The following is a 25,977-nucleotide window of genomic DNA, read 5'->3' on the forward strand; positions in this document are numbered from 1 at the left end:
GGCTGCATCCCATAGGTTTTGAAAGGATGTCTCACCATTATCATTTTCTTCAATGAAGTTATTATTTCTATGATTTGTTTTTTATCTAGCTGGTTTTGGAAAATCATTTTGGTTAATTATTATTTTTATTGCACTGTGGTCTGAGAAGGTTGCATTTATTATTTCTGCCCTTTTGCACTTGTTTGCAAAGATTTTGTGCCCTAGTACATGGTCAATTTTGGTGAATGTACCATGTACTGCTGAAAAGAAGGTGTATTCCTTTTTGTCCCTATTTATTTTTCCCCATATGTTTACTAACTTTAATTTTTCTAAGGTTTCATTTGCTTCTCTCACCACCTTCTTATTTACTTATTTATTTGATTTATCTAGTTCGGATAGGGGAAGGTTCTGATCTCCCACTAGTATAGTTTTTCTATCTATTTCATCCTTGAGCTCCTCTAGTTTCTCCTTTAAAAATGTGGATGCTCTGCCATTTGGTGCATACATATTGAGTACAGATATTTCCTAGTTGTCTATACTGCCTTTTATCAGGATGTAATTACCTTCCCTATCTATTTTAACTATATTTATTTTACTATGGCTTTGTCTGATAGTGTGTTTCTTGCAAACAGCATATGGTAGGGTTTTGGATTCTAATCCACTCTGCTATTCACTTGCGTTTTATGGGCGAGTTCATTCCATTCGTATTCAGAGTTATGATTATGAGCTGTGTATTTCCTAGCAATTTGATTTCTACTCCTGGTCCTGCTTTTTCTTCTTTCACTATTTCCTTCTATACCAATGTTAGTTTATAGTCACTGGATTGTTGTTCCCTCTTTGGGTCAGTTTCAATGTACATAAGAGTTGAGTATTTCCTATCTCCAACATCTTTACCCTTCCAGTGTATCAATGTCCCCCCCCCACCATGAGCTTCTTTGTGACATATAAATTTACCCCCATTTTTTCTTTTCCCATTTCTTTTAGTCATAACCTCTTTTCTTTTTTGACTCTAGTCATGTATATATATATATATATATATATATATATATATATACACACACATACACATGTATATGTATTTATGCATGCATATCTATATACCTTTTTATGGCTTGTCCTTTCATCCTATACAGTTTGTCACTGTTCCCTCTGAGTATAATTCTTTTGGCTGCTCAGGTGATAGCAACAGTTTTTAAGAGTTACCAATGTCCTCTTTTCTTATAGGGATACATATCATTTTAACTTATTGAGTCTCTTAAACATTTTTTGTTGTTGTTTTGTTTATTTGTTTTCCCTCCGCTTTTTTAATTACCTTTTGATGATTCTCTTGAGTTCTGTGGTTGGACATCAAATTTTCTGTTCAGGTCTGGTCTTTTATTTATGAATGCTTGGAACTCTTCTGTTGTGTTGAATGACCATACTTTCCCCTATAAGAATATGGACAGTTTTGATGGGTATTTTATTCTTGGTTGTAGACCTAGTTCCCTTGCTTTCCAGAATATTGTATTCCATGGCTTTCAGTCCTTAAGTGTGGATGCAGCCAGATCCTGTGTTAACCTCACCTTGTTTCCATGGTATCTGAATGACTTCTTCTTGACAGCTTGTAATATCTTTTCTTACATCTGATTGTTTTTTAATTTGGCTATAACATTTCTTGGTGTTGTCAGTTGGGGATTAAATACAGGGTAGAGGGGTCTGTGGATTCTTTGAATCTCTACTTTCCCCTCTTGTTCTAGGATATCAGGACAGTTTTCCTAGATAATTTCCTCTAGTATTATGTCCAGGCTTTTTCTTTTGTTGGAGTCTTCTGGTAGTCCAACTATTCTTAAATTGTCTCCTCTTGAACGATTTTCTACATTGCCTGTTTTGTGAATGAGATGCTTCACATTTTCCTCAATTTTTTCATTCTTTTTGTTTTGTTTTATAGTGTCCTGCTGCCTTGTCACTTGATTCTAGTTGTTTTATTCTGGTTCTTAAAGATTGGATTTCATCTCTGACTTTTTGGTCATCTTTTTCCTTCTGGTCTGATTTTCTTTGAAAATTGTCTTTCATCCTCTTTACCTCATCTTTCATCTCCTTTGCCTCATCTTTTATATCCTTTGCCTCATTTTCCAGCTGGTTGATTTTGGCTTTCAAGACACTATTTTCTCATTTTAGTTCAAGTGCCTCTGTTTCCAGATGACTTATCTTAATTTTTAAGTTCTTTTCCCAATTGTCTTCAGCCTCTCTTAGTTGTGTTTTGAGTTCTTCCACAGCCTGTATCCAATTCACGGGGGTTTCTGGTTTATTGTTTGCTGATCTCTCCCCCTCTGTTCCATTTGCTGAGTAGTAGCTGTCTATTGTAGTTTCTTTCTTCTTTTTCTGTTGTTTGCTCAAATTCACCCCTTCTTTACTCCCCATATTTGTCTGTGCTCTTGTTCTTCTCATTTTTTTGTTTTTTGGGGAATTCTATCAGTCTCTCCTCTTGGAGCTTTAACAGAAGATCTCTTGGTGTAGTATCTGGGGAAGGGTTGTTGGGGGTTTGAGCTTCCCTGTCCTCTTGAGGCTTTTGATTGGCTTAAAGTCCAGCAGTCAATGGGGATGGGTGGGGAGCCTGGGCTTACCTGTGTTCTGGAGACTTTTGATGGGATTGAGTTCAGCTTAATTGGGCTGGGTTTACACTGAGTTTTAAACTTCCTGGATGTCTGGAGCAAATATGGAGGATCTCCAAAGCTCTGGCCAGGCTGCCAGGTCTATGCTCCTTCTAGGCTGCCATCTTGACTCCGCCTCTAGGTTTCTGTTTTTTCAGAAGACCCTGCTTTCTAAGGGGGGAGGGGTCGTGGCTTGCCTGGGCTCTGAGGGCTCCTGATGGGATTATATTCAGCTGGTTTGGGCCGAATGAGCCCTTAAGCTAAAAACTCCTCCTCCACAATCTGTTTTGAATTCCAGGAGACTGGTCCAGGTTGATTTCAAGCAATGCCCTTTGGAGCAACCCCTTTGCCCACCCTGTTCTTTCCAAAGACCCTGCTCTCTAAGTGGGGAGGGATCCTGGCCTCCCTGGGTTCTGAGGGCTCCTGATGGGATTAAGTTCAGCTGGTGTGGGCAGAATGATCCCCAAACCAAAAAACAAACAAACAAAAACAAAACAAAACCCTCCTCCTCTACCTTCTGTGTTGAATGCCCAGAGACTGGCCCAGGTTACATTCAAGGTAAGCTCTTCGGAGCAACCCCTTTGCCTGCCCTGAGTTTTCTGTCCTTTCAGTAGCTCTGAGGGCTCCTGATGGGATTGGGTTCAGCTGGTGGCCTAAAGCTGGAACCTCCCTTGAGACTCAGATGGAAGGACCCAGCCAGGGGGCTACAGGCTTCCCCCTTCACTCTATGTTTCCCTGCCGTCTGTGTTGGGCATCCCAGAGACTGGCTCAGGTTGCTTTCAAGGGGAGTCCTTCACAATAGCCAGGCCTGAGCCCCTTTTCCCGGCCCTGAAGTTCCCGCTGCTGCTGTGGGATCAGCACACTGGGTTGGGGGGATGGGTCCTGGGACCTTCCTTTTGCCTTCCCCTTAGATCCAAGTGATCTAGGGTTCTGGCTTTTGGGGGGCCTTACCTTTTGAGCCAGGTCCGGGAGGAGGGTTCCCCGGGTCTGTCCTATTGTTCAGCTTGAATTTTGGTGTCCTAGGAGCACTCAGTTTGAGATCGGTAAGGAAGGGTTTCCGAGGTCTGAACTTTCACTGCTTCTAAGCCGCCATCTTGACTGTGGTCCCGGATTGTGAATTTTAGATTTACTCCACCTTGCTTCTTTTACTTTCTTTCTAGAATTTGTTTCTTTTTCTTCAAGTTTTCTTTTTCATGTTTTTTTTTATCTGAATCAGAAGTTATTTTTTTAAATTATAATTTCTTTAATTCCTTGATGTTTTTTGATACTTGATTCATATGCCTTATGACTCAACCATTTATACCTGTGTAATTCCTACATGCATCCCTTCATCCTCCTTAGGGGGGATTATGTTATTTTTGTTAACTTTGACTTGAATTTGAGCAAAATTTAGAACAGGTAACTACCTCCCAGAATCTAGAAGGTGCCATGAAGTTGCCTGCAGATACCACACGCTGTACCAGAAGATGCTGAGTGAACTTTGAGATATGGTGAATTTGAATTTTGGGGGGTTGAATGCTTTTGTTTTTGAACGTACACTCTTATGCCAAAGGGGACTGCTACCCTAATTGGCTTTTTTTCAATGCACCTATTATTGGTTTTGTTCCTTTTCCTTTTTATTTTCCTCTTATCCCCAAGTTATTGTAATTTCCCTCTAAAAACTGTAATATTTTTATATACCTAGTTATACCAAATTATAAGTTAGTTGTTTTCATGATCCACTGGGGAGACTGTTCTCCCAAAGGATCACAGGGTGATTGATGTATTAATTTAGAGTCTTGAACCCTAGAGACTACATTTCCCACACTCCCCTTTTCCTTATCCTGTTTGTGCATCTCCTTATCTGAAAGGAGTTTTTGAGTTTCTGTTTCTATCCACCCATGTTCTCTCACTGGATCCATGTGGAGGAGGGAGGAGTGGCTCTTTTTTTTTTGCTAGCCTTACTTCCTTTTACTTCAAGATAAATATTTAATAAATGTTATTAAATATAATACTTGGAATATTAGATATTATTTTTAATCTTTACATACTGAAAACACTAGACAGTATAGGAATAGAAGGGCCTTTCCCAAAAATAATAAACAGTCTATATTTAAAACCATCAGCAAGCATCACCTGCAATGAGGATAAATTAGAAGGATTCCCAATAAGATCAGGAGTTAAACAAGGAAGCCCATTATCATCTCTATTATTTAACATTTTACTAGAAACACTATCAGTAGCAATTAGAGAAGAAAAAAAATGAAGGTATTAAGATAGGCAATGAGGAAACCAAGTTATCATTCTTTGCAGATGAGATGATAGTCTACGTAAAGAATTCTAGAGAGTCAACTAAGAAGAAATAATCAACTACTTTAGCAAAATTGCAGGATACAAAATAAATCCATATAAATCATCAGCATTTTTATATATTTCCAACAAATCCCAGCAGGAAGAGTTAGAAAGAGAAATTCAATTTAAAATCACCCTAGACAATATAAAATACTCAGAAATCTATTTGGGAAAACAAACATAGGAATTATATGAACACAACTACAAAACACTTTCCACACAATTAAAACTAGATTTAAAGAATTGAAAAACATTAATTGCTCATGGGTAAGACAAGGTAACATAATAAAAATGATAATCCTACCCAAATTAATTTACTTATTTAATGACATACCTATCAAACTACCAAGAAACTTTTTTTTTTACTGAATTAGAAAAATAACTATAACAAAGCTCCTTTGGAAGAACAAAAGATCAAGAATATCAAGGGAACTAATTTTAAAAAATGTGAAGGATTGGGTCCTAGCAGTATAAACTATACTATAAAGCAGTGATTATCTAAACAATATGGTACTGACTAGAGACAGAAGGGAGCATCGGTGGGATAGACTTGTGGTAAGTGACCTCAGCAAGTCTATGATAAACCCAAAGTTCCTAACTTTAAGGACAAAAATCCACTATTTTTAAAAGAATGTTGAATGTCTTCTCTTACATTAAACATCCCACACACACACACATTTTGTTGAATTATATTAAACTTTGAAAGGCGTTATTATTCTACTTAATGGAATATCACTCCATATTCCAAAATAATCCATATTCTAACTGCTACACAATTATTTTGGTGGAAGTAGCTAGGCCTTCAAAAATCTAAATTTTATTTCCCTGGAATTTCAACAGATTTATTCTTGATGCCTGTGATTTTGTTGTTGTTGTTATTTTAGCCCTGGAGCTTTTCCATTTAGGGATCTTTTTAGAAAGTCAGTGGCAGATTTTTTTTCTATTTTTACTTTGCCACCTGCTTCTCCCAGATGTAGGCAGGGGTCTGGCCATAGATTGTCTCTTTCTGAGTAAAGCAACACTGGGTTGGAAGGAATGGTGACTGTGTGATGTCCAGTTCCATTTCCTTGAGCTTTCAATTTCCTTATTCTGGTATTTTATACAGCAAAATAAGTTCTATAGTTTCTCATTGGATTTTCCATCTAATTTTTAATTTTCCTTCTTTTTTGCCTGTTTTTGGTCCACTTACTTTTTAAGCTTTTCTAATTTTTAAAACTGCATTTTCAGTTCATGAGTCTTCTTTTTTTCTATTTTGTTAATGTATGTTTGTATTGATATGATTTTACTCCTGAAGATTGCTTTAGTTACATCCCAAATATTTTCATATGTTGGTTTAATATTACTATTTTCCTTTACATGATTCTGATTTATTCCTCAACCCAGTGATTATTTAGGATTTCATTGTTTAGTCTCCATTTGTATCTACATTTATTTATCCCTGAACAAATTATTTTTATTGAATTAAGGTCTGTAAAGAATTAACTATTTCTGTCTTTTTACATTTGTTGGCAATAACTTTGTCCCATAATACATTGTCAATTTTTGTAAAATTCAATGTGGTGTATATTCTTTTAAGTATGTATATTGTTTTGTCATGCCATTTAGAAGACATTCTAAGTCGTTTAACTCTATTTTCTCCAAGAGGACTTGGAACTTGAACAGTCTACTCTTTCCTTCTTTTAAAAGGGCGAAGTTGGAAGCCATGGAGTTAGTGGCATCTTGAGAGGTAAGAGAGTATAGCCATAGATAGATATAGCCAAGTGAGAATAGGCATCAGTGGCAGACTGAAAAATAGGGACATAGTGAGAAAGGGAGCCTACTTTGTGGCAATGTCTGACACTCTGACACTTTAAATAAGTAGCATTGGTAAGGGAATGAGGTACAATGGGAAAGGAGAATCCATGGGTAAAGTTCTACAAGTCCAGAATAGCTATTTAGATGTTTTGATTGTGTAAGGAATAACAAGAGGAAAAAGAGAGAAGATAATTATAGGCATCATGAGTTAGAGAATCAAGGTCTAAATTCACACTTTCATGTATTTTCTTATGTTGTAGTCCCACAAAATAAATAATTAAAATCAACATTATCTCTACTAGAGTTCCACCTTCACTCCTATCTCTCTTGTGTATTAGAAATTAGTCTCTTACTGGTCCCTCAGTTGTCACTTTTATGTTGTTGCTGACCTTGACTCCTGTATTTTTTCAGTCTTTTATTTCTTTTATGTGCACTATTTGTGAAGTACAACTTTTCCCCAAAAAATGTTTCAAACACCTCTTTATTGTTAAGTTCATCTTTTTTCCTAAATAGTTAAGATTAAATTATTTGGTTGTTGAACGTGGGCTGCATCCTGACCCTGTTGTTCTTTGGAATACATTATTCCATTCCTGCTTACATTTTCCAGTAGAAAAAATAGTCTTGTGTAACTAAAATCCTCTTCCTTCATATTTGAAGGTCTTTCTCCTTATCACTTGTAAGACTTGTTTCTAAACTGAATTGCTGAATTTAACCATTGAATGTTTTAGAATTTGTAGCCTTAGGCAATCTTTGAATTCTTTTCATCAGAACCTCATTTCCTATATTCAAAAGTTCTGGGCAACTCTCTTCTATTAGTTCTTCATTACAATGGTAACTTTTTTTTTTGTCCAGCAGTATTGTTCTGGGAGACATTATCCTGTAGTTGCCTCTACATTCTGGGAAATATTATTTGTCTCTATACATCCTGCCTTTGAGATTGGTATGTGTGGCTTCCATAGAAAACATATTTTCTTAAAATATTGGGTTGGGTTTTTTTTTTGCTTTTTCCTAGTTTGTCCTCTACTTCTATGTATTTGTTCTTAATCTATTGTTCTTATTTATTTCTTTAGAACAACTTGCCATTGCTGGTTTTTTCTATTCTACCCATTATTTTCACTAGGGATAAATTCAGCTCTCAAGAAGTAACCATTCTCAAGTTTAGCATGTCATGGTTTCATGTTCTATTCAAATGCTACAGGGTCTTCTGCCTCAATAGTTGATTTATTTTCCTTTGTTCTGGAGTATTTATTCACAGATTCCTGAATTAATTACTAGGTCATATTTCTTCTACTATTACTGATACTCAAGTTCTTTGAGTTTTCTTCTTCCTGAAATCTTTGATGATTTCAATTCTTCTCCCTCACTCTCCCCCTTGCCATTTCCCCTATTACTCAATTTCTAACTCTTTGCTCTCTAATTATGCTTTTCTTGAAGGCTGGATCACAAAATCTCTTGGCTTCCTCCCACTCTGGGCTATTTACAGGTCACTAGTATGGGTCTCTGCCCAACTGACTTTTGGGCAGTTAGAACTGGCCCAGCTGGATGATATACTCTTTTCCCCTCAGGCTTAGTGGAGTGCTGCATATACCATCATTCCTAACATCCATTTAGTTTTTTGTTAGTTTTTTTTTTTTGGTGTCTTAACCAACATCTTCTATTCCTTAATTCTCTGGTACACCACTGGTGCTAGAAGGTTGTCCTAGTACCAACTCTGTTAGTTGAAGTTCAGAGCTTTTTAGAGATCTGAAATTGAAGTTCAGAGCTCTTTAGATTTAATGCTACTGGTTTGTAATCCCTGGCTGATTTTTGTTCCTGACGGGTTAGAGCCACCTACTATAGCCTAGGAGATGAGTTTTTCACAGCACTGGAAATAAGGAAGGCCTAGATCAGCATTGGTGAAAGTTTTTGAAATTGTGTGGCCAAACTGCAATTTCAAGATGCCTTTGAGTTGCCCCACAGCCCCGCCCACATTACCCCAGATTGAGGAGGGAAGTTCTTGCAATAGGTGGCTGGATAGAGGGATGGGGAATGATAAAAATATCCTTGGTCATTGTGGGGGGGGGATGGCCCTGCGCCCTCTGTGCCACCCTGGCAAAGTGCCACGGCTTTGCCAACATGTAACTAGGGCATGGAGTTGTTTTGTTGTAAGTCCCTGTCATGCGCTTGAATCTGCTAGTATGGTTGTACAAAATGCTAGAGGAAAGGAAGAGGTGCTGAGTAAAAGTCATTCAATGGGTTTGAAAAAATATTTTTATATTCTTTTGGATTTTAGATGTCATAGATGACAGAGAGCTGGAGTTGCTTAAGATTTGGAGCATAATTTCTATTTTGTGAAGGCTGATGAGAGAAGTGGTCATATCAAAGAAAATATATAGATTTAAATCTTGTTGTTCATGTGATCATTATTTTCATTGCTTTAAGATATTAAAATACTTTGTACTCAAAAGTTTGTACTCAAAAGTTTATTCACTGAAAGCATGAAAACTTTTCTATTTATTGTTTAACTAAGCCTCTTTTTGGTGCTATCATCACCTTTTATCCAAGATTGTTCTTCAACTTAAATATGGAATAATTACAAGCATAAATAAATAATTCCATATAATCATTAACCACTGAATCTCTGGGTTCTGATTTTCATAGAGACAGAAGTGAGATCTCAGAATAAAACTACTTATGGGCATGATATATGGGTAATGATACATGTTTTATCCCTGGTTCTTTTACATCATCCATATGATCATCCAAAAACTGAAATGGAAAATTGGACCTGAAATTAGATTATGTCTAAGATCCCATCAAATTGTGACTATAAATTACAACAATTTTATTTAATACAACTCCCTGTTCAGAAAAACCATCTTAAACTAATTGCTTAATAAGTAGTTGGTTGAAAAGTTTCCAAGATTCATACTTATGTTAATAATTGTAAAAAGCTTAGAAATTCCTATAAAATTTCTTTGTGCAATCACTACAAAATAACATACACATATAGGACTCATTTCTCACAAACTCTGCAACATCATTAACCAGGTGATGAGTATCCATAGAAAGAAAGAAATACAGATAAATCACCCTGGGAAAAGAATAATTGTACACATTAAAATAATAAGATCTTATCTCACAGGAAGACTTTATATGTTCCTAGGAGATAAAAGCAAAAAAAACATACATAACTTTCTTAGACTATCTTAAGGGGAAAAGTTTATTTTCCTCCTGCAATACATAAATAATTTATACATAACATATACATAGATATAGAAATTGTACTGATCTGTATTTTTATATAGATGTGTATAAAGTTAAATTATTTTAAAAAATTTTATTTTATTAGCATAGTAAGTTGATTTTGATTTTAATGCAGTTACTTTTGGTTTTCATATTAATAATAGAATAAGGTCTTAGCATAGTAAAAAGTTTTGTTTGAATTGTTCAAATAGGATTTGTAAAATGATATTTCCATGAGTTTTGCAAAGTTATTCCTTTAGATAGACTTTAGTTTTCTGTAAAACATAAGTCAGTTTGTAACTGTATTTTATTGTTTCAAAAGTTTTTCAAAAGCTTGCATTTTGTATTTTCCATTTTGAATTTCTGTAATTGTATGTTTCATACTTGCATTTCTGTAAAGATGTTTTCAATGATTGTTTTCATTGAAATTTTCTTTTCTTTCACATTTATATCCCTAGTACAGGTTAGCATAGATAAAGTGTAGCAATGAGAATAAGTTAAGATCAGCATAAGATTAAGACTATTTTTAGGAAATATAATAATAATGTTAGATATAACTTTAGAATTACATAGAATAGTGAGCATACAAGAGAGAATTTTTTTTAAATCTCTCCATATGCCTGAAGGGGGAAATTGTAAGGATGATATTAGAAAATATGTATTGTTTTATTAGTTTAGGGATAAGAAGTAAAGTGGCTGGCTTGAGAAAAGAACTAGAATTTGAAGCAGAGCTGAGAGAGCGTGTTGATTTCAGATGTTGACAGTTATAACCGTATTTCTGTGTCAGTTACTCTCTCTGGCAATTGGGAGTTGGTCTCTGGCAATTAGCAGAGACACACTCTCAGAGGCTCTCAGGGATAGAGGAGATTAACATCTTTGCCTCTCTTTCTATATGAGGGAAAATTCTGAAAGGGCTCAGTGTTTTCCTTTCCCAACTTGGGAAATATTACTGAATATCTATTGTGGTTTATATAGATTGTTCAACTCTGAGAAGACCAAAGAAAAAACCCTGGTCTTTAGTTTTGAGTCTATTAACAGACTCAGAGTTTTTACTTGATTCTTGTTGAGACTAAACCAACTAGTTTTTGCTATTTTATAATTTGAAGGCAAAGTTAAGATTTTAAGGATAATAGCAGTAGTTTTTATTTAGATAGTATAAATTTGAGTTAGTCAGATCAGAGAGGATTAGTATAGCCTGTGAAACACAGAAGTAGTTCCTTGCAAAACCTGGGAGTTTATTTGGGTGCATTTAGAGTCCACAGATTTAGAAATCCTTTATTTATCCTAATATATTTCAATAAATACTTTATTTTTATAAGAGTCTCTTTAACATCCTTGAGCTTGGCCCTGAAGAGAAGTTCACATTTGAGCTTCACTTCATCACTGAGGATATATCTATCAAAAGTATCCACAGTTTTTGAACAGTTTTGAACAGTTTTTCTATATATTCTGTGTAGCTCACCATCATCATTTTTTTTATTTTTACACTATGAAGTTTCTTTGTGCAATCTTTTGATGTAAAAATGCAAAGAACAGCTTCAAAATTCATAAAATGAAACATTTAAATTACAATAGGATTTAAGGAATATCATTCTAAAAAATTCAAACAGTTAATAAATGAAATATCAGTTCATTTAATTATAAAGGAAACACTTACCTTGGGGAATTGTTTTACAGGAATTAACACTTTCTGCCCCAGTTTCATGTTCTTATTAATCACAACATCAATGTACTTTTCCTCTTCCTTGCTTTCTCCTTTTTGGAACTTCTCAATTTCTGAAGGGAAAAAGGAGATAAAAGGCACCTATGATATGAGTTCATAATTTGCAATATTCCAGAAATTATCAATTTTGTAATCTTTATCATGAATCAAAACCAAACACAGAAATCAAAGTAAGAAATGACTATAAGAAAAAAAATCTAGTTTGATATTTTATTTCAATGATATTTCTATAGTTAAATGGGGAAGAGAGGAGGAAAGGGATTTAAAAAAACATCAAGACTATGAACCTATGTAGTCAATAGCAATTATTCAGGATAATAGATAATATTAACCTGAATAATATAGAATAATTATTTTTCTCAGGATTTTCTGAATTTCATCAACAGGAAAATAAAACACTATAGAACTATATTCTATAAAACTGCTATATTTTAAACTGTTAGGAATTTATCTTAGATCTGTCTTCTTTGGGGGAAAAAAGATAATGTAATCCTTTTTCTTTGTATTTCTAACATTTAGTTCAGTGACTTATAATATTGTTTTATGGGGCAGCTATGTGGCTCAGTAGATTGAGAGCAAGACTTAAGAGTCAGGAAGTCCTGGATTCAAATTTGACCTTAGACATTTCCTACTTGTGTGACCTCTTCTGTAATGGAACTAATACATAATATTGATTCTTAGATGGAAGGTAAGGATAATTTTATTGTGTCTTTTGGTGGTTAATGCAATGATTCATTTATTCTGAATGAGGGTTTTTGAATAGTTGTAGATAATTGTCATATCCATCCTAAAAACACTCTTTTCCTGAAAAAAATCCCAATCTGTTAGCTAATCAATAAATAGATGATAATTTTTTAAAAACCCTCTCCATGATAATACAATTTGGTTTTACTCTCTAAAGACAGAAGTGCCAAACATTCAAATTCCTAATTGCTCTCAAACAAATTAAAGTGTGTTAGATTTAAATTAATACCTCCAACTTATTTTCCGTAAAGTTAATTAATAATCACTTGAAATAGAAAAAGCAGTTATGTAGAGATTCAAGCCTAATCTTACCTAACTCTGACCATGTGGTCCTCTCCACATGGCTGACTCAGCCCTGGTGCTCCATTGCCAACTCCAAGGGAATAAAGTCCCACCCATGCCTTTTTATTCACATTCATTGATGCAGCCCAGGCATGCAAAAATGGGATAAACCAGGTCAGCAATTCAGGAGGGGGAGGGGATGAAACTCCTCCACACAATACCCCCTGTGATTCTATTGGGAGATGAGCATGTTAAAATCTCCCAGATTTACATGCCTAATTTCCCCAATGAATCATTACAGCATAAAGATTCTGACTAAAGGTGCACTTCACAAAGGAATAATTACAAAAATTTGGGAATGAGAAGGAAAGAAAACAGGAAGAAAACAAAATGACTGATAGACACAATGACAAAAAGTCAAGTAGGGGGCAGTCCCCTTTGGCATAAGAGTTTACATTTAGAATAAGTATTTTCAACCCCCTTCAGTTCCGTTTATTATATCCCAAAGTTCATTCTGGATCTTTTGATAGAGTGTGTGATTTCAGTAAGGCATCATTATAACAACTTCTCCAAAAACATCTTTCTTGATTCAGGGTGTTAGCAAGTTTCTTTTCCTGAAATTTCTACAAAAGATTTTAAGCCTTGTATTTTAAGATAATTACACAATCCCCCCTGAGGAGGGTCTTGATCCACCCCAGAATTTCATTGGGATACATGACTGAATTATGAGGTATATGAATCAATTGTCAAAAAAAAAAACCAATATCCCCAAAAAATCCCAAATAAAAAAGCAAAAATTAAATTCTGGATACAAAATAAAATATCAAAATCTTATTTATATAAAAATCTAGTAAAAAGAATAAACCTGTAATAGATACTTGGACCTTAAACAAGGCCCAATTAAAGTGATTTATGGTCCACAAGCCTGTAGGACAATTGCAGCAATATAACACTTTACCCATCAGCAGCCAGGATTACAGAAAATTGCCAAACTCTAAGAGAGAATGGACTAGGTTCAGAGGTAAAAGGAAAGAATGTGATCCCTGGTCTGATTTTATCTTTGATCTCAGGGAGAGGGGAGCCAAAATGACAGCCAAACTTTGGTACTTGTCAAATCCGGAATGGGTCTAGTGTCTGACATTATCAATAGCTGTTTCCTTGAACCTCAAAACAAGTCTCTGTCTTGGAGCAGATCTTATCAATCCCACAAGGATTTCCTTGATCTTGTGTTTCTTAGCACTGTACAATGGCTCTTTTGTGATCTCTTCTTTTCAGACATAATTATTAATCAAAGTCCCACAATATTTAACAACCAATGGCAGGTATCCATAGTCTAAAGCTTTTTTGGGTGTACATATCTGTTAGGGCTAATGGATATTTGTAAACTCAGCCTTCAAAATTAAAAACATTACTACTGATTACATGTACTCCAAGTTAAAGAAATAAGAAAGGGAAAAAAACAAATATTCTATTGAAAAATAATAATAAAGAAGAATAAAAAATTTCAGGAATTCAATGTGTCAGTCAAAAAAGTGTCCACTTGTCTAAGGACTTTTATCTCTAATGATGGGGAGTAGGACAAAAGAAGCTTTGGGGGAAACTGGAATGTAGGAATGTCAGTTGGAAACTGAACAAGGAAAATTCTCAGGAGAAGCAGGGTTTTGAGGGCTGAGACACAGAAGGGATTGGAAGGAGGAACTGTTTCTCTGGGCCATTCAAGATACCTGTGGAGATTTCTGTCACTAACAGAAATCCTAATATCGAGCATTCCTGTTTAAAGCATAGCTGGTTCCTGTCAAGAAGTCTAATTTCTTCAAAGACTTTCAATTCCATAAACTATTGAGATACTGGACTCAAATTGGTGAGCAGTGCTCTCCTCTATTCTATTTCTTCCCTAGGTATGAGAAATCCTTGTACTTCAGTATTTTGTTTTATTTAGAAAAAAGATTTAGGGCAACCAGAACCCCTCTAACCTCAACCTTTTGCCCCAATTAACAAATCAAACATGCTGTCAGATAAAGAATTCTATCTCGTTTATTTATATCTAGAGAGTAAAGCCTATTGGCAGATACTACCCTTTTTTCCAGTTTTCAAGAAGACACAAGGGGGAAGCTTGTGAGCACTCCAAAGCAGCACATATCTGGATTGAGGTCCCATATACCTCTCCTTGTAAAGAAGACTTCCACGCCACCCTTGAGGACTGACAGCCTCAAGGGGCAAGTCTTCACTGAGGGGAGATCTCCATTTTGTCTCCCTCAAGTAATTCAGGGACTCAGGGAGGGAGTAATGAGGTAAGCCATTTTCATCAACCCTTTCCTCTCTGCCTTCAACCCTCATTTCTCCATCTAAGGAATGTGAGTCCTCCCAAAATTACACCATGTACTTTTATCTCCAATGCACATAACAGGATATAGGCAATGAGTGTCGATAGAAGGTATTCATTTTACATGTGAGCAATGAATCCACATGTCCTTTTATCCAATTTTGATAGCTGTTGGAATTTCTCCAAAAGATTTTAAACCTTGGATTTTAAGATAATTACATAAGTGTAACTAAGAAAATTTTGACAAAACTAATAAAATATATAACAATGTTAATTTTTGTTTTTCTATGTCAATATGGGCTATATTTCTCTGTGAGTTTGACATCATTGCTCTAAGAGATCAAGCTATCTTTAATTATACCTCAGTTCCAAAACTTGGAATGGCACAGAAAACCCAAAATTTCTAACCATTATAAAAACCCCTGAGGAAGGTGGGGAGGGTGATGGCCACCCTCCCACCCCCAAACAACTTTAAATTAATGCTTCAAAATGAATTCTGGAGCTGAAGAAGCAAAAGGTGAAAGTGAAATGTTTTTTTCTAGCCTGAAACAACTTAAAAGATCTATAAAAAATGTCTGTCTTATTGGGATAAAAACTGAGTGCAATACAGTACAGGACATGACATGCAAGCCAGGACAGGCCCTAGCAATTATTTGAATCAGCTGTTGTAGTCAAGTTAACAGACTATAAAGGGTTCAGATGAATAGTCAGAGAAATCATAGGGAATCATTTTATGATACTGGGTGCAGGAGTCAGGTGTTTTTCCCATCTCAGTGCCCAGTTGTAGCTGGGAGCAAGGAGGAATGCTAGCAGGAAAGGGGTTATGACAGAGCCATAAGACAATTCAGGTCCACTGAGGAAAAGCAACAATAAAATGCATGGCTGTACTTCTGTTCTGAATTCATTGGAAATGCAAGTTGCTCCAGATAAAGAAGTAGACATTCCTTAAACAGGCTGAAAGTTATCTGGCTCACCAACTGAGGCAGTAAGCCTTGAACCATATCTATGAAGCTTATGCACTATTTTAAGAAAAGAGACCTTGGGGATATATCTTCATTATGTTAAAATGTTTTTTGTTCCTGATTGGTTCATGATGACTTAATGATTTTTAATTGCTAGAGAAGTTTCCTACCTTCATTCTCAATAAATGGGACTGGACCAGTTATAGAAGGCTTCTCCTTCTCAGTCCTTCAACAATTACTCAGTCAAGGGGACTTCTGTTCCCCCTACTTTCTGTTTCCCTCTGTCTCTTTGTATGAGTCTCTATCTCATTGGCTTTTCTGAACTATTTTCATGAGGTCCAAATTCTATCTTTTCAGCCAGCTCTCCTTACTGCCACCCCTATGATAGTTTCTTATCAGAGTTCCGTGCCAATTCAGGGTCTCAAAATAGTGCTAGTGGTCTCTTAATGATCAGAATACAGGCCAGGAGAACAGTGACCAAATCTTTCATTATATCATACCTAACCTTGGAAATAAATGAACACAAACATATTCTCAGGATTAACTCTGAAAAAAGTAGCATGAAAAACCTGAAGCTTGGAACAATGCTCTGCCCAATCCAGGAGCAGAGCTCAATTTTAATATAAAGTTAAAAGTCACAAAATACATTGAACATAATAAGGGAATAAGTCTGACCATAGAAACTTACTAAGTTGACAAGGAATATCAAAACACAAGCTCAGAAAAAGACTATGAAATCAAAGAAGCTACATGCAAAACCCCAAAGAAAAATATGAATTGGTTCTAAGTTAAAAAAAAAAAGAATTCTGAAAGTGTTCAAGAAGGACTTGAAAAATCAAATAGCAGTAGAGAAAAAAATAGGAAAAGAAATGAAAGGGATGCAAGAAAATCATGAAAAACAGAGTCAACAGCTTATTAAAGGAGGCAAAAAGGACTGATAAAAATCAATGCCTTAAAAAAACGGAATAACAAAAATGATAAGAGAGATACAAGAATTCACTTTAGAACTTAAAAAAGCAGAATTAGATAAATGGAAACAGATATACAAAAATTCACTACAGAAAAAAATTAACTCTTTAAAAACAGAATTGATCAATGGAAAAAGAAGTGCAAAAGGCCACTGAAAAAATAATTCCTTAAAAATTAGAATTGGTCAAGTGGAAACTAACGACTCTATAAAATATGAAAAAACAAAATAAAAACAATGAAATTAAAAGAAAATTTGAAATATTTTATTGGGAAAATAACTGTCGATACAATTTAAATTTTAATTAAGTTTAATTGAGAGTCACAATTTAATAAAAGAAAAAGAGCTTAGACATCTTTTTTTTTAAATCATCAAGGAAAACTGCTTATAACCTAGAATAAAAAGGCAAATTAGAAATTGAAAGTATTCCACTGATCATCTCTTAAAAGAGATCCCAAAATGAAAACTACAAAAAATATTGTACCTAAATTCTAGAGCTTCTAAGTCAAGGAAAAATATTGTAAGAAGCAAATATCTGAAGCCACAGTCAAAATAGAAGATTAAGGAGTTTTTCCATGAAAACATCAGAAAATTTGGAGCTAAGAATCCAAGAAAAATCACCTACCCAGCAAAACTGAATATAATACTTTGGGAATGAAGGGGAATTGATATTTGACTAAGTAGGTTTTCAAGTATTCCTGATGAAAAAATTTGAGCTGAATAAAAAACCTGACTCTAAAATAATGACGCATAAAATTTGAAGTAAACATAAAAGAGAAATTATAAGACTCAAAAAGATTCAATTGTTTACATTCCTAGATGGTGTGAAAGAAAATTCTTTACTCTATTATCTATCTTGAGTTAACACTAACTTAAGTACCTCACTAGATTATGAAGATAGGATTAACTCTTGTCTACCTCTTGATTGTATCAACACAAGCTTGAACTAGGTGGAAGAGCTCACAAACCACCTAGAACATCCCCCATCTAGTGCTAGGTGAGAAGCCAGAAAATTACTTGGAAAGCCCCACCCTTTTTTCTAACTAAACAGTAAGATACTTGTGGATTCTTTTAAGAGTTCACACCATCAAAAACTGTGAAAGGACATTGCTAAAGCAATTATCTACTTAAATTTAAAACATTAGAACTTATACTAAAGTAATCACAAAAGGCCTACTAAAATCATCACTTATGCTAACATTTAAACTCTAATCATCTTAAAAGGGGGTAGGGAATTTTTTCCCTCACAGCATTTACATCAGGAAAGCAGGGCTGGTTCAATTTTAGGAAAACTATCATCTCAATTGACCATAGAAATAACAAAAACAACAAATACAGTATCTCAACGGATGCAGAGAAAGCTTTTGACAAAAGAATACTCATTGCTATTGAAAAATACTAGAAAACATTGGAATAAATGTAGCTTTCCTTAAAATTATTACATTTCAAAATGCTTTCAAATCTGTTACTGAGCTTTTAAGAGAGAAGAAGAAGAAAAAGAAAAGAAGGAGGAGAAGGAGGAGGAGGAGGAGGAGGAGAAGGAGGAGGAGGAGGAGGAGAAGGAGGAGGAGGAGGAGGAGGAGGAGGAGGAGGAGGAGGAGGAGGAGATGGAGAAGGAGAAGGAGAAGGAGAAGGAGAAGGAGAAGGAGAAGGAGAAGGAGAAGGAGAAGGAGAAGGAGAAGGAGAAGGAGAAGGAGAAGGAGAAGGAGAAGGAGGAGAAGAAGGAGGCGGCGGCGGCGGTGGCATTGGGAATATAGGAGGATAATTATAATCAAACAATGAAAAGGAATCCAAGAAGGGGAAGAGAGAATCAACTTACTCTGTTTGACTCCCTATGGCAGAAATAGAATCTAGATTACCAATTAGCAAGTAGGACCAATAGAACTGAGTTGCGAGAAGGCATATTTTGACTCTATAAAAAACTCCCTAAAAAGTAAAGTGTGTTGAAATCAGAATGGGCTCTTGAGTGATAATATATTCCCTATGAGCAGAGATTTCCAAGGAGAATCTAGCTTTTGAAATATTGTGGGTGTTCATTAAAGATAGGATTAATGAAGTTAAGCCAACAAACATTCATTACATGTCTATTATAGGCCAGGTACAATGGGTATACAAAAAAACTAAAATAAATTAACACAATTCAGTACCTAATCTCAAAGAGTTCATAGTCTAAATGTGGGTATGACATACTAACAACTAAGTACAAATAAAATATTTAGTGTAGGATAAATGAGGTGCCTTTAAGTTAGGAAAGGCTTCAGCATAAAGAGGACAGTTAGGCAAGTGGATGGAGCACTGGTCCTGAAATCAAGAAGGCCTGAATTCAAAGCCAGTCTCAGATACTAGCTGTGTGACCCTGAGCAAGTCATTTAGTTCTATTTACTTCAGTTTCCTCATCTGTAAAATGAGCTAGAGAAAGAAATACCAAACTGCACCCATGTCTTTGCCAAGAAAACCCCAAATAAGATTATGAAGAATCAAACAGGACTGAAGCAACTGAATAAGAACAAGAATAAATTAACATTAAGGAAGATTAGGAAAGACCTTATGAGATTTTAGTTGCATATTAAAAGAATTAAGAGTCAAAGATGAGGAGGAAAAATTATAGATATAGAAGACAGAAAATTAAAATTCCATCTATACATGAAGTGGCTTGTGGAAGGAAAAGTAAAAAACAAAAAACTAGAATCAATCCAGCACAGGATTTATGGGATTAAGATGTAAATAGATCAGAATTGCTGAAAGGAGCCAGGTTAGGAAGGACAAACAGTGAATTTTATATCTGATCCTCAAAGTAACAGAATATCACAAGAATTAGAGATAAGTGAGGACATGTACATTTCTAAACTTTAAGATAAAGTTGACAATTGAGAGGAAGGAGGGCTGAAATAAAGAAAGTCTTAGGGAGACCAACTGGAAGGTTATTCTAATAGTCTAATCCTGTGACAAAAAAGGCCTGCACTAGGGTTTTGCTAGTGTCAAAAAAGAGAAAGGAGTATATACAAAAGATGACATGAAGGTAAAATAACAGGATTTTGCAAAAGATTGGACATGAAGAATAAGAGAGCAAGGAATAGAGCATGATACTCTGGTGATGATAGACATAAACTGGAATGACTCTTGAATCTTGTTCTAATTCCAGAATTTTATGATTCCAAGACTCAAGGAAAGATACCTTCAAATATATAAAAAGGGGGAGAATATATTCATAAAACTTTTTATGAAAATAGATTGGCAATTTTGTTTAGTCTCAGAGGTGAGAAATAACATCAATTTGTAGAAGAGTTAGTCATACATTTTACTTCATTAAAGTATAGAAATGTGGGAAAGTAAAACAAATAGGCATCCTCAGTTTCTTCCTTACTGAAATTCTTTAATTAAAAACTACCATCAGTCTCACAACTAATATTCATATAACACACATATAACACACTTCAAGGTTTGCAAAGCACTTTACATATATCATTTCATTTCATCCTCACAACTACCTCATAAGATAGGTACTAGCATTATGCCTATTTATCAGAGAAGGAAATTGAAGCTCACAGAGTTTATGACTCACCAATGGGAATGCTGATACAGACTGTTCAAGGTTCAATGAAATCCATGTCTTCTAATTTTGGAATTCTTTGAGCCTATGATTTCATGGTGTTTGCTATAACTGGCAACTAGTGTCATTATTATTTAGCATCAATTCCAAGGGCAAATTCGGAATTCCTTCCCCAATAGCTTCTTCACTTTCCTCCAAGGGGTGGATGTAACTTAACTTAGTCAACTTACCAAGGAGCATTTATTAAACAATGTTCTATGTCCCTATATATACAAGAAGCCCCTTAGACCAAAGGGCAAAAACTGGTATAGAATGAACTTAGGAATGTTCAGTCAAAATCCATCAAGACTCTCAGGAACTTAAATAGAATGCCATTCTTCAAAGAAAATACTCACTTATCTCAAGAAAGAAATTAACCCCAGGAATATTTATAGAATAACAAAAAAGGAAATCTCATTATTCCCATGTTGAACTTACAAGATGTTTACAAGGTTCAACTCTTGGAGCCTCTTCCTGTTGTAGAGAAAACCTGTAATCAAAAAGGCTATATAAATAAATTAAAAGCGTTGCCAAATTCAACTAGACAGATGCTTCAAGTCTGGTCCAAAGAACAGAATGGGTCAACTAGGTTGCTCTAAACCTAAATTCTAGATGTTGATGTAAACCTAAATTCTCCCATGCTGTTTTCCAATTTTCCCAGCGATTTTTGTCAAATAATGAGTTCTTGTCTTAAAAGCTGGGGCCTTTAGGTTTATCGAACTTGCTGAGGTCATTTACCCCAAGACTATTCCATTGATCCACCCTTCTGTCTCTTAGCCAGTATTAGATTGTTTTGATGACCAGTGCTTTATAGTATTGTTTAAGACCTGGTACTGAAAGGTAGGCCCCTATCCTTCATTTTTTTTCATTAGTTCCCTGGATATTCTTGATCTTTTGTTCTTCCAGATTAACTTTGTTATAGTTATTTCTAATTCTATAAAAACATGTCTTGGTAGTTTGGCACTGAATAAGTAAATTAATTTGGGTAAGACTGTCATTTTTACTTTTTTACCCATGAGCAATTAATGTTTTTCCAATTATTTAGATCTAGTTTAAATTATGTGAAAAGGGTTTTGTATTTGTGTTCAGATAATTCCTATGTTTGTCTTGGCAGATAAGATTCCTAAATGTTTATATTGTCTAGAGTGATTTTAAATAAAGGTTCTTTTTCTAACTCTTGCTGTTGAGTTTTGTTGGAAATATATGGAAATCCTGATAATTCATGAGGGTTTATTTTGTACCCTGCAATTTTGCTAAAGTTGTTAATTATTTTCATTAGCTTTTTAGTTGATTTTCTAGGATTTTTTAAGTATACTATCATATCGTTGGCAATGAGTGATAGTTTATTTTCCTCAATGCTTACTTCAATCCCTTCAATGTCTTTTTCTTCTCTAATTGCTACTGCTAGCATTTATAGTACAATGTTAAATAATAGAGGTGATAATGGCCATCTTTGCTTCACTACTGATCTTACTGGGAAAGTGTCTAACTTATTCCCATTGCAGATGATACTTGCTAATGATTTTAAACATATACTGTTTATTATTTTGAGGGAGGTCCAGCTATTCCTATACTTTCTAGTGTTTTCAATACGAATGGGTATTGTACTTTGTCAATGGCTTTTTCTGCATCTATTGAGATAATCATTGATTTTTGTTGGTTTGGTTATTGATATGGTCAATTATGTGGATGGTTTTCTTAACATTAAACCGTCCTAGGTTGCTCTTTAGGCAGCAAAAGAAGTAGAAGTTCATAAAAAAACATTGATGACCAAAGAGATAATAAGGAAAAAGACTCAAACAAAAATATTTATAGCTGAGCTCTTTGTGGTGGCAAAAAATTGGAAAATTGAGTGGGTGTCCATCAATTGGGGAATAGCTGAACAAATTGTGGTATCTAATGGTGATGGAATATTATTGTGCTGAAAGAAATAGTGAACTTGAGGAATCCCATGTGAACTGGAAAGACTTCCAGGAATTGATGCAGATAAAGGAGCAGAAGAACATTGTACACAGACTGATACATTATTGCCCAATCGATTGTAACAGACTTTTCTACTAGTAGCAATGAAATGATCCAGGACAATCCAGAGGAACTTATGAGAAAGAATGCTATCCACATGCAGAGAAAGAACTTTGGGAGCAGAAAGGCAGAAGAAAAACATATGATCAATCATGTAGTTCAATGGTGATTATGATTAGGGTTTTGATGTTAAAAGATTACTCTACTGCAAATATGAATAACATGGAAATAAGTTTTGAACAATGATACATGTATATAATGCAATGGAATTGCTTGTCAGCTCCAGACTGTGGAGGGAAGAGGATGATGAAAATCATGAATCATGTAACCATGAAAAAATATTCTAAATAAAAATAAAATGAATAAAAAATAAATTTAAAAGGTGGTGACTAGGTCATGTGTTCTAGGATCATAAGCTATGAAGCAGTACAATTTTCACATAAATCTTATTCATGTGTCCTATGATTTAGGAAATGATAGGCTAGAAAAGGCAACAGAAAAATCATTGTTTTTAACCATTCTATAAATATTAACTTCATGAGAGATATCCTTGATATATTTACACAGAGGTCACAAATTGGTAAGGAATTAGAACTATATCATTATTGATATACCTTAAATAAAAACAGAAAGTAAAAGAAAGTTACTACTAAATGAAAGATTAACTCCCAGATTCTCCGCTGAAAGTGAAACAAAAGCAATTAGCAGAGTGGGTTGGATCATATACCAGAAAGCAGTAAGAAATATAATTTCATAGGACAGTTGGTTATTTCTTTTTGAAGCATTCATGATAAGCATAAAATATAATAAAATGAAGGCAACTGTGTTCTATGTGCTAACATGTTAAAAGGAGCAGTCACTAAGTAAACATTTATTAATTGGTATTTCTCCAGCCCTGTCATACATGTGGAGGATACAAAGAAAGGCAAAATAAAAAAAAATTCTTACTACCAAGAAACTCACAGTAAAAATGCAAACAAATATGTACAAAGATACACATTCACATTATACACACATACACACAAAAAGCAACATAGGGACAAGCTGGATCCTAATATTTTAATCATCAAGTAGCTGAAATAGGAATTAAGAATACAAAGTCTAAAAAACAGGAGAAGCCACCAAATAATTAGAAAGATAAATTATTCTGTAGATATCACAATCTTGAAAGCACTCTTATATACTTCAATACAATAATAATAATAGCAAACGTTTATATAATGCTTAATATGTGCCAGGCTCTATGTTAAGGGATTAACTATTGAGATCATATCTGATCCTCACCATAATGGTGGGAGATAGGTACTATTATTATCCTTATTTTGGAGGGTCAAAAAAATTTGAATGGAATTTCCAAAATGTGAGGGCATCATGCCCCTAACTTCTGCATGAGTAAAGCATAACTATAACTATTTCTACATAAACACAAATTACAAGAAGCAAAAATAGAAAGGAAATCATATTCCAATTAACTAGAAAAAGCATTAAGTACCTGCATGGAGCTACCAATGCACAAAAAAAAGATTAGTACAAATTCAGTTTCAAAGTGTTACTTAAAAAAAAAAATAAAGAACTAAATTTGCAGAGGGAATATTCAGTGCTCATGCTAGAGCCATGCCAACATAATAAATATGAACAAAACATGACTACAAAAGTTGATTTATACATTTAGTGTTATTCCAAATTACCAAAGATAAAAGTGTTATTTTGTTTTTATCCTTTACTTGATAAAGTAATAATTAAATTCGTTTGGAAAAAAAAACAGAAAAATCTAGATCTAGAAAAATAATGAAAAGAGATATGGACAAAAAGGGCAGTTTAGAATACTAGAATTAATCAAGAAGATGAGTTCAAGCCCAATATTAAACTCTTACTATTTGTGTGAATCTGGGGAAGGTACTTAATCTCTCTTAACTAGCAAGCTCCTAAGTGCCTAAGTTAAAAGCTATATTATAAAAGTAAATAATAAAAAAATATTTTGTATTGGATAAGGGGGTAAATCAATGAAACAACAGATGAGATGAGGAATAATCAGAAACAATGGAACTCAAAAACATAGTGGGGGGGGGTGGAGCCAAGATGACTACTTAGTAGCAGGGAAAGCTGAAACTGCTCTGACAATCCTTCCGAATCAATCTTTAAAAAGAGCCTCCAAAATAAAGGAGTCAAAAGCCAACACAGTAAGATAGAGTGAGAGGGCTCTTGCTGAACACAACCTGAAAGGTAGCCAGAGAGTCAATTTTCATGGAATAAGGGGGAATTGGAAGCAAAACTTCACAAAGAGGAGTGCAGGAACCACCTCCATCCTACTATTTCAGGTTATAAGGTTGGACGTGGTCCAACATCAGGATACTGGGACCCTGCCTACATCAACAACTGAGTAAACCAGCCACCAGACATATTCCTTGAAGTCTCAGGCCCTGGAACTATGCCACAGTGGAGTCCAAAAGTCCATGGCATTTGGCCCTTTCAAGCTGTCTGGAAGCCCTCAATCCTAAGGTTAAAAAAAAAAACTCAATAGGCTGAGTCCTACAAGCCATAAACAGGAGACAGAATCAATTATCTTTCAAAACTCTTAATGCACAGGCAAAAAAAAAGGCTAGAAAAATGAGCAAATAAATACCAAAGGAGCACCAAAACATTTAAAATTTCTATGAAGACAAAGAGCAAGTCACAGAGTCAAGGGTCCCCAAACTGTGGCCACCTGAGGCCAATTATCTGGCCCCCACCATACTGCCACAAGGGGCACCTCTTTCATTGGCAGTCATTGAAAGGAGCACAGTATGGGGCAGCACCTCAAACTGTGGCATCACTCACATACAGTACTACTTCAGGTGACATAATCCTTTGAGTGGCTCTTTGTTCTGAGAGTAACTGAATGAGAATGAGGAGCCATGCAAAGGATTATGTGGCTGAATAATGGAAGACTTCAGCAAGGTGAGTGGCAATCTGGGGGAGGGGATTTCACACTGTGTATACTGCTGTGCATAGTGGTGGTAGTGATGGGCCTGTGCAAGGTGTGACAGGCCCATCACAGCCAGCACTGCAGACTCCACTATCCCAGACAGCGGGATACAGATTTTTTCATAGTTTTTCTCTTTTTTTATAGTCTGGCTCTTCAACAGTCTGAGGGACAATGAACTGCCTGTGTAAAATGTTTGGGGACCCCTACATTAGAGGATGGTGAGAACCAAGCAACTACATGCAAAAGTTGAAAGAAAAAAGGGAACTGATCTCAGGTGGTGGAAGAACTTAATAAGGAATTGAGAAATGAAACAAGACAGGTGGAAGAAAAATGGGAAAAGGAAAGAAAAGTAATGCAAAAAGAAAATAAGAGCTCAAAAAGCAAAATTGGTCGCTGGAAAAAAGAGGCAAAAAAAAATTCCAATGAAGAAAAGAGTTCCAT

General features: G+C 35.0%; 1 protein-coding gene across 1 annotated transcript in view; it reads right to left on the minus strand.

The window, feature by feature from the left end:
• KHDRBS3 (KH RNA binding domain containing, signal transduction associated 3) overlaps positions 1 to 25,977 on the minus strand; it is a 244,355-nt gene that overhangs the window by 132,576 nt on the left and 85,802 nt on the right. Inside the window, exon 2 of the mRNA XM_001370743.5 lies at positions 11,617 to 11,735. Within this exon, the coding sequence (XP_001370780.1) occupies positions 11,617 to 11,735 (119 nt within the window). The remainder of the gene's footprint in view (positions 1 to 11,616; positions 11,736 to 25,977) is intronic.

The sequence above is a fragment of the Monodelphis domestica genome, chromosome 3, assembly GCF_027887165.1.
Source record: "Monodelphis domestica isolate mMonDom1 chromosome 3, mMonDom1.pri, whole genome shotgun sequence".
In the NCBI taxonomy this organism is placed as follows: Eukaryota; Metazoa; Chordata; class Mammalia; order Didelphimorphia; family Didelphidae; genus Monodelphis; species Monodelphis domestica.